This window comes from Cyprinus carpio, chromosome A16 (assembly GCF_018340385.1).
Source record: "Cyprinus carpio isolate SPL01 chromosome A16, ASM1834038v1, whole genome shotgun sequence".
NCBI classification, from domain to species: Eukaryota; Metazoa; Chordata; class Actinopteri; order Cypriniformes; family Cyprinidae; genus Cyprinus; species Cyprinus carpio.
The window spans coordinates 23,530,580-23,549,102 of record NC_056587.1 but is presented as its reverse complement, the minus strand read 5'-3'; the positions used below and the strand labels follow the sequence as shown (position 1 = coordinate 23,549,102).

The 18,523-nt window shown below is 31.3% G+C and overlaps 1 protein-coding gene and 1 long non-coding RNA gene across 2 annotated transcripts; both read left to right on the top strand.

Moving 5' to 3' along the window:
* Positions 1-4,791: 4,791 nt before the first annotated feature.
* LOC109051222 lies at positions 4,792-10,799 on the top strand. Its single transcript, XR_006162056.1, has 5 exons — positions 4,792-4,946; positions 7,520-7,790; positions 9,083-9,185; positions 9,269-9,440; positions 10,628-10,799. It is a non-coding gene; the product is annotated as an uncharacterized LOC109051222 (long non-coding RNA).
* Positions 10,800-12,645: 1,846 nt separating this feature from the next.
* LOC122134330 (DNA repair protein XRCC1-like) lies at positions 12,646-14,810 on the top strand. The gene is made up of 6 exons (XM_042773360.1): positions 12,646-12,696; positions 12,971-13,063; positions 13,792-13,899; positions 14,176-14,334; positions 14,416-14,493; positions 14,569-14,810. Exons 1-6 carry the CDS (start codon positions 12,646-12,648, stop codon positions 14,728-14,730), a joined length of 651 nt encoding a protein of 216 aa, XP_042629294.1. The 3' UTR covers positions 14,731-14,810.
* Positions 14,811-18,523: the final 3,713 nt, after the last annotated feature.

The window sequence follows — 18,523 nt, the reverse complement described above, 5'->3', positions numbered from 1 at the left end:
AAGGTCAGCAATGCAATATGTACAATAACTATACAGATAAGTATTATGGACATAATTTTACAGATTTAAATACTATCAGCATGATACACAGATGGGTGTACTATGAACATACTATACAGATGGAAATGTGAGAGTGTATGTACACTATAGGCAGAACTATGAACATATGAACATTAATTTACCACTATTGCAATGGACAGTAAAGTGCATAGAAAATATTTCAGTGTGCATATGGGTTATTCAGTGTTTCTGGATGAACATGGACAGTAGTGCAAGTAATAGCAAGTTTAACTGTTTTTTGGCTTTTTGTAAATAAATAAATAAATAAATAAATCGGTCAGATGTAGTGATTAAGTGGGGGAGGAGTCTGTGTGTATGGTGTGGGGGGTGTCAGAGGGCAGAGTTCAGCAAGGAGACAGCTGAAGGGAAAAAGCTGTTCCTGGATCTGCTGGTCCTTGTCCGGAGGCTCAGATACAGATAATATTAACAGATACAACTTTTGATTTTAATGATGCATTAGTAAATGTTGGAAATAAATTTAATTAGGATTAATAAATGCTTTAGGAGTATTTTACAACTTTAACACTACTGAAAATATATTTAAAAAATAAATCAAAGTATTAATAAATACTATATAGACATTTGAAAACAACTAATAAAGTTAACAAAATTACTTAAATTCTTTTTTAATGAAATTAAAACTTAAATGTCATTCCTAGTTCATGTCGAAAAAATTAAAAATTAAAAATTAATATATATATATTTATATATTTAAAAAAAATCAAATTTCAAAATATTATATAGACATATTTAAAAGCAACTAAAATTGACGAAAACACACAAAAAAAAAAACGACAAAAACTTTAACTGAAATGAAAATGAAAAATATAAAAAAAATATATTGACAGATATGACTTTGATTTTAGTAAATGTGGGAATTAACATGAACTAATAAATGCTGTAGAAGTATTTTTCATTAGGTTCATGTTAACTTTAAATTTAAAGTGAAAACAGAAACTATATAAAAATAATAATAAAAATTTGACTGGAAATTAAAATTAAAATGGAAAATATAAAAACTAATTAATAATATTAACAGATACAACTTTTAATTTTAATGTATTAGTAAATGTTGGAATTAAGATGAACTAAGTTTAATTAATGCTTTAGAAGTATTTTCCATTGTTCATTCATGTTAACTTTAAATTTAAAATGAAAACTAAAAATGTAAAAAAATAAAAGAATAATAATAAATACTGTACAGACATTAAAAAAACAAATAAAATGACGAAAACACACAAAAAGTCAAAACCTGTAGTGTAAAAACTATTAATAATGTATTAGTATGTGTTGAAATTAGAATGATCAATTAATGATTTTTTCATTAAAATTTAATTAAAAATGTAATTCTTTTATGGAAATGAGCTCTAAAGTAAATGTTGCAGTTTGTGTTTTGTGTGTTCAGCGAGTGTGTTTGGGACGAGAGCTGCTGTCTCTGTGTCTGTCCCGGGACGAGTGCTGGCTCTGGAGGGCTCGTGTCTCGTCATCCCCTGCTCCTTCAGCCCTGCTCCGGCCGCTCAGACGATGGAGCTTCAGCTCGTCAGATCCTCGACGCCGTTCTTCATGATGCTGCGGAGGCCGGTGTTCAGCTCTGAGCGCAGCGACGGCGTTCATCCCGACTTCAAAGAGCGAACGGCGCTCGCGGGGAACATCAGCGCCGGCGACTGCTCCGTCAGCATCAGCAGCATCAGGAGCAACGACCAGAACACATACCAGCTGCAGATGAGGGAGCGGGGTCAAAGGTCATGGCCTGCGGGCAGCAAGGTCAACATCAGCGTGACTGGTATACTAATGCTGCTCTGATGCAGTGCTATTATCATCAACTTAAGCCAGAAAAAAAACATTTCAAATGTTACTTGAAATAAAATGAATTTTAACTTAAATAAAATACCTTTTTATTTTATTTTTAAATAACATAGCTACTTAATTTATTTCAACATTAAGACAACATTTCAGTTTTTCATTTAGTTTAACTTGAAGTAATAAAATAACTAAAACTGATTAGTAGTTAGTGGCTGATTAGAAATTAATTTGTACAAAAAATTAAAAAAAAATAGAAATTAAAAAATGACTAAAACACAACATATTACTGTAGCTGAAATTTAAATGAAACCGGAAAATATGAAAAAAATAAACTAATTTAAAAATAATAAAAATTCTTTAGATATATTTAAGAACTAATAGAAATGACAAAAACAACAAAATCTATCCAACTAACTAAACTGAAATGAAAACAGAAAATATAAAAATACAAAAAAAAAGTATAGACACGTTAAAAAAACACGACCCAAAAGGAGTTAAATGAAAATAGAAAAAAATTGAAAAAAGTAAACTTATTGAAAATATTAATAAAAACTATATAGACATTAAACAAAACTAAGAAATGGCAAAAACAAACACCCAATTTAAAAAAAATTCAAGTCAAATTAAAATGAAAATGGAACAATTTTAAAAAAAATAAAAACTTATTGAATAATATTATTTAAAACTATATAGACATTTAAAAACTAATAAAAATTTGCAAAAACAAAAATTTCTACAACTTTAAATTAAATGAAAGAATATATAAAAAATAAATATAATTCAAAAATATTAAAAAAATGACATTTAATAATAAAAATAACAAAAATGCAAAAAATTCAAAAACGGTGAAATTAAATTGAAAACAGCAAATATAAAATAAAAAATACAAATATTGCACATATTAATAAAAATATAACAGTGTTATTGAAAAGTATTATATAACGTTAAAATTAAACAAAACATATAATAAAATTAAATCTAATTCAAAATATAAAAGAATAGACATTTAAACAAATACTAAAAAATAACCAAAACAAAAAAAAACTTTCTAAAAACTTAAATTAAAATGGAAAACAGCAAATATAAAAAAAAATCACAATATTAATAAAATTTAAACATATGATAAAAAAGTACTAAATTAATAAAAAAATATTAATAAAAAAAGGCACAAAATGCACAACAAAATGACTAAAATTTTTTAATGAAAATGACCATGGAAAATATCAACAAAAAACGAATTCAAAATATTAATGAAGGAAAACTGTATGGACAAAAATAAATTAATAAAAGCTATCTCAAGATATGAATTAAAACTAGTACATGATGGTACTGGAAAACAGCTTTGTATCTAATAACAGAATATGTATGTGTTTTGGTCTTGAGGTTCGCCGGAGCCGCCGGAGCTCACGGACCCGGGGCCGGTGAAGGAGGGCCAGCGGCTCGTGTTGAACTGCTCGGCTCGGCTCAGCTGTCCGTCGGATCGACCTCGTCTGCTGTGGAAGTGGGAGCGCGGCGATCCGGCCGGAAGCAGCGTTCACGGAGACACGGAGCTGCAGCGGGACACCGGCTGGTTTCCGGTGCTTCAGACCAGCCTCGTCTTCACCGTCCCGCGGCACACAAACCCCAGAGTGAGATGTGAGCTGGAGTACCCCAACAACAGACGATCCTCGGCCACCCGCGAGATCCTCGTCCACTGTGAGAAACACTCATCACAAACAAACCCATGCAGTCTCACTGCATCATCAGATATGACAGCAACAAAAGAAAACAATATCAAGATATTTCTGCTGTTTCTGCTGTAATGACAAAGCTGCTTGAATATTTTATTATATTTAAAATGAGTATATGATTAATTAGATCTTAAGGGTTCGACTTTTTATTATCAATTAATTTTCATGACTTTTCTGGTAATTTGTGACTATATTTAATTATTTTTTATTATTTAAAGTTTTTTTATTATTAAAATAATTTTGCTCATGATATAAATGTGATATAATTATTTAAATATTATATTTATATTTATAATAATAATAATAATTAATTATAATAATAAGTATTAATAACTGGATATTCGTCAGCATTCCCATGATGTTTGTAGTTATTTGTGACTATTTATTTTTAATTCTTTAAATTGCTTTGTTATTTTTTTATATAATGATTTTAAAGATTTTTCCCCTGTAGCAAATTCAGTAATTTTACTCATAATACAAATAACAAATATAATTATTTAAATATTATAAATAATAATTGCAATAATTATTTAATTATAAATAATTTCAATAATTACAATCTGGAAGTTTCAATAACAAAATGTTCTTCAGCGTTTACACTTTTATTTACCAATTACTGTAATTGTCATGATGTTTGTAGTTATTTGTGGCTATATTTAATTGATATTTACACAAAAATATCTTTATACTTTATTATAAATTATTATATAATTATTATAATTATTTTAAAGTTTTTTTTGCCTACAAATAGCAATTTCAATCAATTTGTAATAATATAATTATATATTTATAATAATAATAATAATTCTTATTATTTAAGTATTATAAATGCTATTAATAATAATAATAATAATTAATTAAAATAATAAAAACAATAATAAAAAAAAATAATAATTTTAAAAAAGTATTTCAATATTTTATGAATTTCTAGAAGTCTAGAAGTCACTCTTTTAAAATTCCCTCATATATCCAGGGTTTTGGAAATCTGAAATAAAAATGAGGGAACAAATTCAAGACCTCTATGACATGTGGATTTGGAGTATTTTGATCTCGCTCAGAGCTCGATTCTGCTTGTGTCTGTGTTCTCAGTTCCTCCCAGAGACGTGTGGGTTCAGGTGGTGAGCGCGGCGGTGCGTCTCGGAGGAAACGCTCTGCTCCTCTGCTCCTGTAAGGCAGAACGGTCTGTTTCTGTGTTCCTGTGGTGGAGACGTGGAGTTCTGAACACGCGGATCCTGTCCAAACGCACGCACACCGTCCGCGTCTATAACGTCAGCCGAGACACGCGCGTCCAGTGCAGCGCTGCAAACCGCCTGGGACGCGCCTCGTCCCGCCCGACGCCCCTCAACGCGCAGTGTGAGTCAATCCAATCAAACCTGCTGTGGTATGTGACTTGTGCCGAGACACCCATGTGATACGCCTAATCTCTCATTCTCTTCTCTTTTCATCCTGCTCCTGACTACCCATCTCATATTTCTCTCATCACATACTTCATTTTTGCCTGTGAGCTACTGTATTGTAGTTTCGGTTAATAAAATGTGAGCTCTTTTTCATTTATGAAGTTGCCCGTTTCCCCGCCAACTGAAAAAAAATGCAATTGTTTAATTACCAAAAAATCTTCTTTTGTGTTTAGCAAAGAAAGAAAGTTCATATTGCGACAGAATTTTTATCTCACAATAAATGTGTAACAATCAAATGACTGCTTTTTCCTCAGAACGCTTCTTTCGCGATGATGAGGGGCCTCTGCGGCAGGGTCTGTTATATCTCAAAGGATCGCAATTCCTGACGCATTGCTGATTAATTGTGTCTGTTTTAAATACATGCGAGACTATAGATCAAGGGTACACTAACCGCAAACTCGACATGTCAGTCTTTGAATTACGTTTTTAAAATAGCATTTTCCAATCATTTAAGATGGGCATTAAACTGAGAACATTGTACTTATGTAAGAGCGTTGCGCGAGCTAATTTGGCATAACAATGCGGTAAAATAGGCGCTAACGCATCCCCCTGTGTTTTCGCGGGTGTTAGATTTTGACGTGGTGTTTCATGTAACCTTCTGACTCTGGGAGAACTGCAGCAGAAGAGGAGACCTGCTGCAGCTGGCCTGGAGTGGCAGTGTGTTTGCTCCCAGCTCCGCCTCCGTCGTCTCACTCTGTTATTTACCCAGAAATATTGTTTGCTCGCTATGAAGGATTTGATACTATCAATTATTTGTTATATATTCAAAATAGAGTACGAACATAAATGTAATTCTCTGGAGTAGATATTTATGTTAAAAACAAGTGTCAATGCTCGATGATGCATTTGGAGCTCACCTTTCTTTTCAAAAATCTGAGTGATCAACGCTTGCCCTCATCTTGCCTTTTTTTTTTAATCTTCTTTTCTTTTTCGTTTTTGAGCCCCCGATTTCCTTTCTTAAGGAAAGACATGACTCTTCCCACTTTCTTCCTAGTTCATATCACGGCTGACTCCAGCTCCTTTTCATTAACCTCAGCAATTTCACCGCAGGTTCCGTAGCAGAAGCACCTGACCTTGGGGTAGTACCATTTACAGATTCGAGAGGGGTGGTTGCCCTGACAGCATAAAATTACTGGTTTTTTTTTTATAAACCAGTGCCTAAACTACAAGTTTAGTTTTGCACAGGAACTTTTTTATTTGTACATAAATGCTATAACAATGTTATGCATGATATGTATGTATAGAAAAACTGACTTCTAAGGGCCCCCCCCTGCCTCGGGCCCTGGGTTACCCTTTACCCCCCCCAGTCCGACGCCCCTGCTCCGTTTATTTAGCATCCTTCCATCTCATATTCTCTCATCATCCTCATTTTCCTGTGGGAGCTCTGTAGATCAGAGCTTTTTGATATGAAGCCCGTTTCCGCCACTCCACTGAAGAAAAATAAAAAAAGGTAATTGCGAGACTTTTTTATCTCACAATTCTGACTTTTTTGGAATTTCGCGTTTATATCTCGCAATTTCTGACGCAATTGCATTATAAAGTCAGAGTTGCGAGATACAAACTCAGAGTGTTGCGAGAAAAAATATTAGTTTATTATTATTAGCGGGAAACGGGCTCTGCTTCCACATGGTTTTTAGTATAATTGCAATGCTGTATTTTTATCTTTATCTTCTGTTTTTTGTTTTCATTTCAGTTAGTTTTGGTTGCACTGTCGTGTGCTTTTGTTTTTTTTTCCGTCATTTTTAGTTGTTTTATTATAGTTATATTTTATGCATGCTTTTTATTAATTTGTATTAAAATTTTAGTAATTTAGTATTCCTTTTAATTTAACATAAAATTTGAGTTTTTTTAAAGGATTTATTTTGTTTCACTTAATGTTTATTTTATTTCAAGTAACTTTTTTATGGTTTTACTTTTTATTTTAAAGGTTTAATTTTAGTACGATTGAGATACTATAGTTTTTTATTATTTGAATTTGTTTTTATTTCTATATCTTTCTTTTTCTTTTTTCTAATTTATTTTTTTATTTTTATTATGTCTATTGTTTTTTATTATTTTTATTTTAGTTTTTATTCAGTTTTTGTTAAATTAACTTGAAATTGAAAATGTTTATTTATGTCATTCATATACAATGTTTAGATTTTTATTACATTTAGTTTTATTTTAGTTTATATTTTTAATATCAATATGCTATTATATTTTCTGTTAACATTTTGAATTAGTTTTTACTTTTAGATATTTTTATTTTAGTAACTGTGTTTTTGTCACTTTAGTTGTTATTTTTTTAATATCTATATAGTTTTTTTTTTCTTTTTCCAGTTTTAGTTTCAGTTATTTTAGTGCTTAGAATTGGACTGAATTAAAATGTTTTTTTCTTCTTTTTTTACAGTTAACATTGATTGATTGATTGACTGACTGATTGATTGATTGACTGATTGATTGATTGATTGATTGATTCTGTGTCTGCAGACGCTCCGCTGATTCTGTCTCGCTCGTCCTGTGACTGGGACGGGACGCTGCTGTCCTGCTCTTGTTTCGTGGACTCGAACCCACGTCCCGCCGTCACCTGGAGTGTGAACGGGTCTCACTTGCCGGATGGCTTTAACACCTCGTCTTCTTCTTATGTTAACCACACGCTGACCGGCGCTCCGCGGGATCTCAGACTTGCCGCTGCGGGTCGAGTGTCATGCTGTCAGCGCTCTGGGAAACCACTCGCACCTGCTCTATGAGCCTCACGAGGGTACGATACACTAACAGCTACTCACCAGTCTGCTGGTATTTTTATCATTTATGATATTTATAACATTCGTTTATAATATTTACATAAATGTTTAAATATTTAAAGAAAAGTTTGTTTTGATCATTTTAATTCTTAACAATTTCGTATTACTATTATTATTATTATATTATAACAATTAATTACATAAATGTTTATAAATATTAAAGAAAAAGTTTTGCATTTTTTGATATTTTATTTTACAATTAACTATTATTATTCATTAGTTTTAAACATAATATTTATTTTATTTTACATAAATGTTTAAATATTTAAAGAAAATGTTTTGCATATTCCAATTTAATTATTTTCAAATTATTTACAAACTTAACTATTTATTATTATTTTATTATTTTTGTAATTTATTTTTTTTTACATAAATGTTTACAATTTAACATATTATTTATTATTGTATTTTACTAATTAGTATTAATAAATATAATTTTATTGTTTATTTAACATAAATGTTTAAATATTTAAAGAAAATGTTTGCATATTCCAATTTAATTATTTTAATTATTTACAATTGACTATTATTATTATTATTATTATTATTATTTATAATAGTTACACAAATGTTTAAATATTTAAGAAAAAGTTTGCATATACTAGTTTATTTTAATTATTTGCAAATATTTTATATAATTAATTCACTATTATTATTATTATTAGAAATATAATTTATAATATTTACATAAATGTTTAAATATTTAAAGAAAAGGTCTGCATATACCAATTTGATTATTTTACAATTACAGTTAATACAATTATTTTACATAATTAACTATTATTATTATTATTGTAATTATTTACAATTATTTTATAATTAACTAACAATTATTATTATAAATATAATTTATAATATTTACTTAAATATTTAATAACTAGTTGTAAAAAAGGTTTCATATCCCAATTTCTTTATTTTAATTATTAATAATGTTTTATTATCAAAATATTTTAATTAAATATTATGAATATTATACATATAATTTATAATGTCTACATAACTGTTAAAGTTTTGAATTACTATTCTTCAAAAAGGTTTGCATATTCCAATTCAATTTTTAATTATTTGTAATTATTGTAATTATTTTAATTACATTTTTTATTATAAATATAATTTATACTGCGATATTTACATAAATATTGAAATATTTAATTACTCCATTAAAAATGTTTTTTTGCATGTTCCATCTTTTTTTATGATTCTATGAGATGTATTATAATGGCTGAAGGTGGTTGTGTTTTTTCTGCAGATACTCTGATTTGGACTGTAATCCCGACAGCAGGTGCTGTGCTTCTGCTGCTGCTGCTGCTTCTGCTGCTGTTTTTTTTCTACTGCTGCAGGACGAACCGAAGGTAAGATGCTCCCTCACTCATTTTGTTCATCTTCTCTCTGACTGTCAGTGTAATATCATCTGAGCCGGTTTCTTGTCTTGAAGGAGACGTGTCATGGACTACAGGCCTCCAGCCGTGCGTCCTGAGCTTCTGGGCTTCTATCAGGAGCGAACGCCGCTCTACATCAACTGCAGCGAGGTCACAAACGTCTACAGCAACGGCAGCTACCAGCTCATCTATCAGAACTGCACTCCGCTCTTCGTACGGAGCAAACAGGTGCTTTAAAGGGCTCATAGTACCAGCTCACAGTCATTTTTTTTTTTATCTTATCTTTTTTTTTTTTTCATGTTTTTAGGAACTTCAGAAGGTTAATGTATTACTTTTATTTTTTAATGTAGATTTTTTTGGGGGGGGGGGGGCGGTGTGTGGGGTTTGGGGGGGGGGGGTGGGGGGGGGTTGTTTTGTTTTGAATTTATAAAGTTTTAAATTTTGGATTACCATATTATAACCTTTATTTATTTAACCATTGAATTATGTATACATCGTTATGTGGAAGTCATGGGAAAAATATTAATAAACTTTTCTTTTTAATTAGATGTTTTTAAAAAAAAAATATTTATTAATTTTTAATTTTAAAGTTTTTTCAAAGTTTTTAATTTAAATTTTTTTAATTTAATTTTATTCTAAATGTGTTATTTCATTTAAATGTGTTTTTAAACTTTTGGATTTCATATTTGTTTATTGCTTTATTTTGATCATTCATTTATTTATTCATTCATTTATTTGTTCCGAAATTAACATTTATAAAAAACCATAAATTATTAAAGATTTATGTTTCATGGGGAAAAAACAAAATAATAAAGTTTCTTTTCAGAATTTGATTTTTATTTTAATTATTAAAATATTTAATTTTTTTATTTTACTTTTTTAATTGATTTTATTATTTAGAAATTTTATTCTAAATGATTTATTTCATTTAAATGTGGTTATTTTGTTTTTTTTAAAAAATCCAAATATTTTTATTTGTATTTTTTTTTTATTTGAAATTTTTTATATGGATTTTTGTTTGTTTTGTTTGTTTTGAATTTTAAATTTAGATTTTTTTTTGATTTTTTTTACTTATTCCTAAAATTCCAAAATAAACATTTATTGAAACCCTGAATTATAAAAAAAAAAAAAATTAATGATTTGTTAACATTATAAGTGGAAGTCATGGAAAAAAATATATAAACAATTTAATTTTTTTTTTTTACATTTTTTATCATGTTTATTTCATAATTTTTATTTTTTTACGTTTACATTTTTTTTTTAACACTTATTGCTAAAAGTCCAAAATAAACATGTATTGAAACTCTAAATTATAAAAATAATGTTTTGTTAAAATGATAAGTGGAAGTGATGGGGACAGATAAATAATAAACTAATAACAGGGCGAGTAGATTGATGTGCCGTCTGTGTTCCAGATGCACAAGAGACAGAGACGCGGAGCGCGACGCCAGCGAGCGCAGCATCAGACACTGAACCCCGTCGCTGTAGACTCTGAGACGGCCATCTATGTGGAGGTCATATGAGCTCAGACTGTGTGTGTTTCTTTCCTGCTTCAACTCACCTCCAGAAATAAAGAAATGAAATAAACTCTGTGTCTGGCATCTCGAGTTACAGTGTGATGAACATGCAGTGATGTGTGTGACTTTTAAATATTTTATTTTATTCCATTTTATTAACATTTATATCCAGTTACTATATATTTTTTTATTGTTTGTTTTATTTTAATTTTATTAGTTTTTATTATAATTTAAAATTAGTTTTTTATTTTAATATCTTCCATTTTATTTGTCATTTTAGTGAGATTTTGTAGTTTTTTTTGTCAGTCATTTTAAGTAGGGTTTTTTTATGTCTGTATATATTTTTATTCATTCCTGTTTCAGTTTTAGTTATTTTAAACTACTCTAAGTAAAACTAAATTAAAATGAGAAATGTTTTCTTAAAAAAAGTTCAAGGTTTGGTTATAATATATATATATATATATATTTTTCCATATGTTAACATTTATTTTTTTTTTTTATATTTTTTCTAACATTTTATTAATTATATTTTTACTAAACCTAAAACTGAAACAATGAAACTAATAATAATAATAATAATAATAATAATAATAATAATAAACATTAACTGAAATAAAATAAAATATAAAAACTTTTTTCAGCAACATTTCTCATTTTAATTTAGTCTATAAATAAAATAATAATAATAGAAAATAGCTAAATGTAAAACTAAATTAAAGAAGGACAAACTATAAAGGCATATCTAATACAAACAATAAAATGAATACTGAAAATCTAATTCAAAATATTAATAAAAACCATAATAGATACTAAAATAACACTGACGTTTATTTCAAATATATATTTTTTATGGTTTTAATTTTAATTATATTTTTGCTAACTAACAAAATCCAATCTGAAATTCATAAAAAGCATGTTACTTTAATAACATTGTTTGTTATGCATGCACAAAAAGTACAATGAATAGAAGTAATAAATATATTTTTAGCTGTAATTTTAATTGGGCTCTCATCTGAATTAAAATTTTAATTGAACTAATCTCAGTCTTAAATCTTTTTTGCAAAGAAAACATACCTGGAACATTACTAATAACTGACTTTATTGCATCAAATGAGTAAATAATCACTATAAAAGGAATTTAATTATTTTTTTTTTTTTTTTTTGGATAATTGATGATCAGACAGTCAGTCAATTGGAAAGTTAGTAATATTTGGTTTTATTGAAACTGGAGATTTAAACAGATATATATATATATATATATATATAATAATAACGATTAATAAAATAAAATAAATAAAATGTTAAATAAAAAATGTTGTACGCCTCTTTATTATAAGACTTAAAGGACTTTTATTCTGCAGTCTAGCGAGTGTGGCTGTGAGTTCCTGAGAAGCGTCGCTCTGATTCGGCGGCGGGCGGAAGTGATGTCACGTGTTGTGGCTCGAGAGGGAGCTCGTGTGTGTGTGCGCGTCTCTTCACAGATTACAATAAAGCACAGAAAGCGCTTTTCGTGCTCCGGACTTCGGTACAGTGTTCTTGATTTCATGAAATCGAGTCTCCTAATGAAAACTTGTCATGATGCTGTGATGTGACGTCTGATCTGTGACCGAATCGTTCTTTTGAGTCGATTCGCAGATCGATGTAAATGACTCATTAGCGAATCAGTCTGAATCAGAATGTTTTTTGTTTGCTTTTTTTTTGTAAAACTCTTATCCAGCAATCATAATCAAGTGGAAGTGTTGTGTGAAAGTGCCATGGAAATGAATTGAAACACTGTTTATTATAGATCATAAGTGTTATGCAGGCTTTCAGGTACATATTTTGATAATTTTTTACTGTTAATTAAATAATATCCCTTTGTTGTACAGTGTTTTATGTTTTTGTTGTACCTGTTTTAGTGTTTTTGTGTGAGGAGAATGGATGGTGTAATATTAAGGAATTTGGTGTCATGCAGCAGTGAGGACAATGTAAGTTGTTATATTTAATAACAGTCAATAATAAGATTTAGTGGCTTTGCAAAAGCTCAAGGCCACTTTACAATCAAGTTTTGAATTGATTCACTGAAATGAATCAAACTCCAGGTCTGTTTTTAATGCTTTTGTTTAAATGAGAGACTCTGTTTAAACATTTAAGAATCACACAACTAGTCTAACAGCAGGATCTTACTGACAGTATAACAGCTCTGTGTGTTTATGTTGTGTTTGTTAATGAATGAATCAATGAATCGGTTCTTCTGCACAGACTCACAGAGCGGAGAGCCTCCTGAGCTCCGACACGAACAGGAAATGGAAAGCTGCGAGACCTGCAGAGAAGCACGTTTCAGTCATTCTTCAGGTTTGACTGTTTGATTTCTGACTATTCATATTTTTATTTGTGCATTTTTGTAAGAAAATTTTTTAGTTTTTTTTTTTTTGTAAATATACATATTTATTTTTTGATTTTATATTAATTGTTATTTTTTTATTTATTTTTTTTTTTATTTATTTTTTATTTTTAAAAAAAGTAAAAAATATTTTTTAAAATATATTTTTATGTATTTAATATATGTGTTTTTATATATGTATTTTTTTATATATTTTTTTTTTATTTTTTTTATTTTTAATAGTAAATAACAAATGTGTTGTTTATATATTATTATTTCATACACATAATTTGTATTTAAAAAAAAAACAATTTTAAAATGTTTATAATCATAAATTTAAAAAAAAAAGTTTATTTATTTATTTTTTAATACACATAATTTAAATATATTTTTAAAACAATTGTAAAATATTTTTTAATAATTAAAAGAATAAAAAATTGTTATTGTTATATTTATTTTAATACATAATTTTTTTTCTTTTAAATTATTTTAAAAAAAAAAATAAAAAACAATGTGTTATTTATAAATTAATTTTTTAATACACATAATTTTTATATTTTTTAAAAACAAATATAACATTTTTAATATTTTTAAAAAATAAAAAATAATATTTTATTTATATATTAATTTTTAATACACATTAACTTCATGAATTATTATTATTTAAATGTTAACCTTTTTGTCTGTCTTGTTTCTCTAGTTGGAAAAGGAAGAGCAAATTCACAGCATAGACATTGGAAATGAAGGCTCTGCTTTCATTGAGGTCCTTGTTGGACACTCCACGTCAGTCAAAGACCAAAACTTTGAGGTGAGTCTTAAAGTTACACACTTTAGCAGCTTCAAACAGTTTAAAATTGCTTTTTGCTTTGTCTCAAAGAACATTCGAATATGTATAATCCATATATATATATATATATGTCTCAAAGAACATTCGAATATGTATAAGCTGGTCAACTATATTTTTTCCATATCTTTTTTTTTTTTTTTTCCCATTTTAAATCTTGTATTCATGTTTTTAGACTCAGTGCTCGCCTGAAGCTTGTGTCATTTTCAGCGCTGTTGATGCATCTCTCTGGTGTTGTAGGTTCTGCTGGTCACGTCGTCCTTCATGTCGCCCACAGAGAGCCGTAACGGCACGAACACAAACCGCGTGCGCTTCTTCGGGCCGAGCCAGCTGCTGAAGGCCACGGCGCAGGAGAAGTGGGACTGTGTGAAGATCGTGTGCAGTCAGCCGTACAGCAAGGTGAACACGATAGATAGACCCTCCAGACACATAGCAGCTCTCCTGTGTGTGAGCGAGTCTTTACTGTGTGTCTGTCTTCAGTCTCTAGCGTATGGAGTCGCCTTCATAAAGCTGCACTCTCCTCCGGACGCTGACGATGTCCCCGTCTCGACTCCTCCGGTGAGTGCTGCTCCTCCGGAGTCCTGCTGTTTGACGGCGTGAGCTCTGACACATCTGTTCGCTCTCTCCTGACAGAAACTCACTAAACTGGGTCAGTTCAGAGTCAGAGACGAATCCCCTTCCTCTGGCTCTGATATCCAGCCGGGAAGCCTGTTCTTCGGCAGAGACAGCGCTGCTAAAACCAGCACAGGACTCAAGGGTAACGCACTTCACAGGATTAATGGACACTGTTTGTAATGAAACCATGATGTAATGATTAACCGTGAGATGATTAAAAATCGATTTAAATAAGTGACGATTCAAATCGGTTGAGATGCTAAACAAATCGTGATTCATTTAGGGGTAGGAGTTTAAATGAATCCATGTCTGAGGGGAACTGTCTTTAGAAAAGTTTAGATGGTATTTTTTCTTTTAATCTTGCCTCTGTATAATGCATATTAATGTTCATAAGTGCAGCTCTGCTTGTTACAGCGGTAACCGAGGAAACGCTTTAAGCGCCACCTGCTGCGGTGTTCATAAGTGCTTCGTTTACAGCGGTAACCAAGGAAACGCTTTAAGCTCCACCTGCTGCGGTGTTCATAAGTGCTTTGTTTACAGCGGTAACCCAAGGAAACGCTTTTAAGCTCCACCTGCTGCAAGTGTTCATAAGTGCTTTGTTTACAGCGGTAACCAAGGAAACGCTTTAAGCGCCACCTGCTGCGGTGTCATAAGTGCTTTGTTTTACAGCGGTAACCAAGGAAACGCTTTAAGCTCCGCCTGCTGCGGTTGTTCATAAGTGCTTTGTTTACTAAGCGGTAACCAAGGAAACGCTGCGTCAAGTGGGGGGCGCGCCTGGGGGCGGTTTCATAAGTGCTTTGTTTACAGCGGTAACCAGGGAAACGCTTTAAGCTCCACCTGCTGCGGTGTTCATAAGTGCTATGTTTACAGCGGTAACCAAGGAAACGCGTTAAGCTCCACCTGCTGCGGTGTTCATAAGTTCTTTGTTTACAGCGGTAACCAAGGAAACGCGTTAAGCGCACTGCTGCGGTGTTCCTAAGCCAAGGAAACGCTTTAAGCTCCACCTGCTGGCAGAGAGTGGATCTGCGTCTCGTTCGGCTCGTCTGCTGTTTCGGTTTCATGCAGGATATTTTTATTTATAGTATCACAAAACTGAAGTCAAACATATTCTGTTTTTGCTTCAAATTTCTAAATTATACGATGATCTAATTTTAGATTAAAAACTGCTCGTGTTGCATGTATGCAGCATCTTTGTCTGGAATCATGATGAAAATGCAGTGGGGGGTTGCCTCTAATTTTAAATGGAAAGAGCACAGACAAAGCCTTATTTTGTTTTTTGAAGAGATATTTATTTATTTATTAAGAATTTATTTTATTTGGGGCTTGTTTTAAAATTTCAATTTAGTTTTGCTATTTACATTTACATTATATTAAAATTTTTGTCATTTAGCAAGATGCTTTTATCCAAAGCAACTTACAAATGATACAACAGAAGCAATCAAAACCAACAAAAGAGCAATAATATACAAGTGCTATATTAATATATTATTAGAGTGTTATATTTCAATTTCACAAAGAAACGTGCAGCATTATGTCCTAGCAGTAATAAAAGGACACATTTAATTTATAATTTGTCTTAAATAACTTCTTCTTTTTTTTTTTAAATCGTGAATCGAATCGTGACTTGAGCGTGACAACGTTCCATATTTACCACTGATCATAATAACACTGCATCATATCTGCTGAATGAAATCCACACTCGTTTTCTTACTGATTTACAGAAATACCGTCTGTTTTGCAGTTTTTCACCTCACACTTTCTCTCTAAATATGATGCGTTCAGTAGCATTTTTTGATTTTGAGAATCCTTTTGTGTGTTGAATTAGTTTGTGTAATTCTATTCTTTCCTTTAACAGCAGTAAAAAAACTTAAACAAAGTTGGATTTCCTGACTGAATCTGAGCCAGATTACAACTATCTGATCCCTTCTCATTGTTAGAATTATGGCCTGGTAACATAGGAAAACGTAACAGAGCAGAACTCTTCCTGGTTTCACTGCATCCAAACAGACAAAAAAAAATAACAGATTTGTTGAAAATATCCTTATTTTGTAAAGTTCATTCTCCTTTGGCTTTAAATGGCGTATTTGAACATATTTTTCCACTCCTTTAAGTAAAATAATAAATTTTGAATACTTTATTTTTTGTCATGTACAAGTAAACTGGTTTTGACATTTGACAAGTGCATAAAAGCTGATACATATGTATAATCTGAAAAACTTATTTTGTGTTGAAAAGATACATAATGGGAAGTTTTTTTTTATTTTGGAACTAAGCGTCATCAAAGTTAGGTCACATTAGGCCATTTTGCAAATCAGCAAAGGAATTATTTTTCATGTTGCTAGGGCTGCTTTTGGTGCTGCTATAACTTTGTGCACATGGTCTAAAATTATCTAGAGTCACATTCCAAAAATTATCAAAGTTTTGTTTTTCTGGCCAAAATGCCAGATTTTTATCCACGTTTAGAGAGTGTTAATATTGTACACAGAGGTGAATGTAATCAATACTAGAGGTTATTTTATTTCTCTCTCTGGTGTCCTGCCTTGTTTCTATCAGTGTCGTCCTCGAGAACGAAAGTGTTGAGTTATGCTGCTGACTGCGCCTGAAGATCTGTAGGTGGCGTACCGCACCGTCGTCTTCCAGCAGCTCCCAACAGTACCCATCTGCTGCGCTATTCTCAAGAAATTTAAAGAAATTAATACTTTTTATTCATTAGGATTGCATTCACGTTTGATCAAATTGGCAGTGGCATTTTATAATGGTTACAGAAAGATTTCTATATTCAAATAAACGTCAACAAATACAAAATGTTGCGGTCAAACTTGTAAGACTTTTTTTTTTTTCTGTGCACAGAGGAGGGAGGATGCTGTGACGTGTCAAACTGAAAAAAACTAATATTTTGTTTCTTTACAGGCTCCTGTGAAGAGGAAGTTGAGCTCAGTGAAGACGCCGCCGGTCCGGGCGCCCAAAAAGCCCCAGTTCATGCTGGTTCTCAGTGGAGCGCACAACCGAAGTCTAAAGCAAGAAGCGGAGCAACTGCGAGTCCCGTCACCAGCGGTGAATAAGAGATCGATTCATATTCGCACCAGACGAACACATTGAACTCAGTGGTCGTCTAGGAACCAGAAACTAGGAGTGTCATCAGATTGGCGAAATGTAGCATTGTGCAAATCAGTTGCTCTGCAGTGAATGGGTGCCGTCATAATGAGAGTCTGATAAAAACTCACACATAATCCACAGCACTCCAGTCCATCAAACGAATCCAATCAGAGTTATATAAAAAAGCCTTGCTCCTGGCTCTTCCAGGCAAGCTTTATGAATGGCAGTGAATGGGGTGTTAGTTTTCAATAGTCTAAAAGACGTACCAATAAAGCGCATAAGCATCCATCATAAAAAGTGCTCTGGGGGATAAAGGCCTCCTGAAGCATGTTCATGTTGTAGCGAAGCTCCGGTGTAGAATATGCTCGTTCTCTCGAGAACCAGCTTTTGTCTTACAGGAGCACCAGGAAGCACAAGTTTCCTTACTTTAGGTCTCCTCTCGTCTATATCGTAAATTCTCCTCACCATATTTTCTTTACAAATCTTTTGTTTGTGCTTCTGATTCGTGACCGGTTTTTTGGTTTGCTCTCCGCTGCCGCATTTTCCGAATGATCGTCACTTCTCACCGATTAGAGATTACGGTTTATAAAGTTAAAATATGGATATTCTTACAAAAACACATCGATGCAGGATGCCTTTATTCACCCACAGGAGCCGTGTGGGACACTTTTTATGATGGATGGATGCACTTTATTGGACTTCTTTTGGAATAGGTGAAAAATACAACCCATTACTGCCATTATACAAGCTTGGAAGAGCCAAACATTCATAACACTACAGTAGGATTGGCTTTTCGGAGGAGTAAATCATGGGGGTCAGTTTCATTTTTTGGGTGAACTATCCCTTTAAGACGTTTTTAACTCAAATACATAGAGTC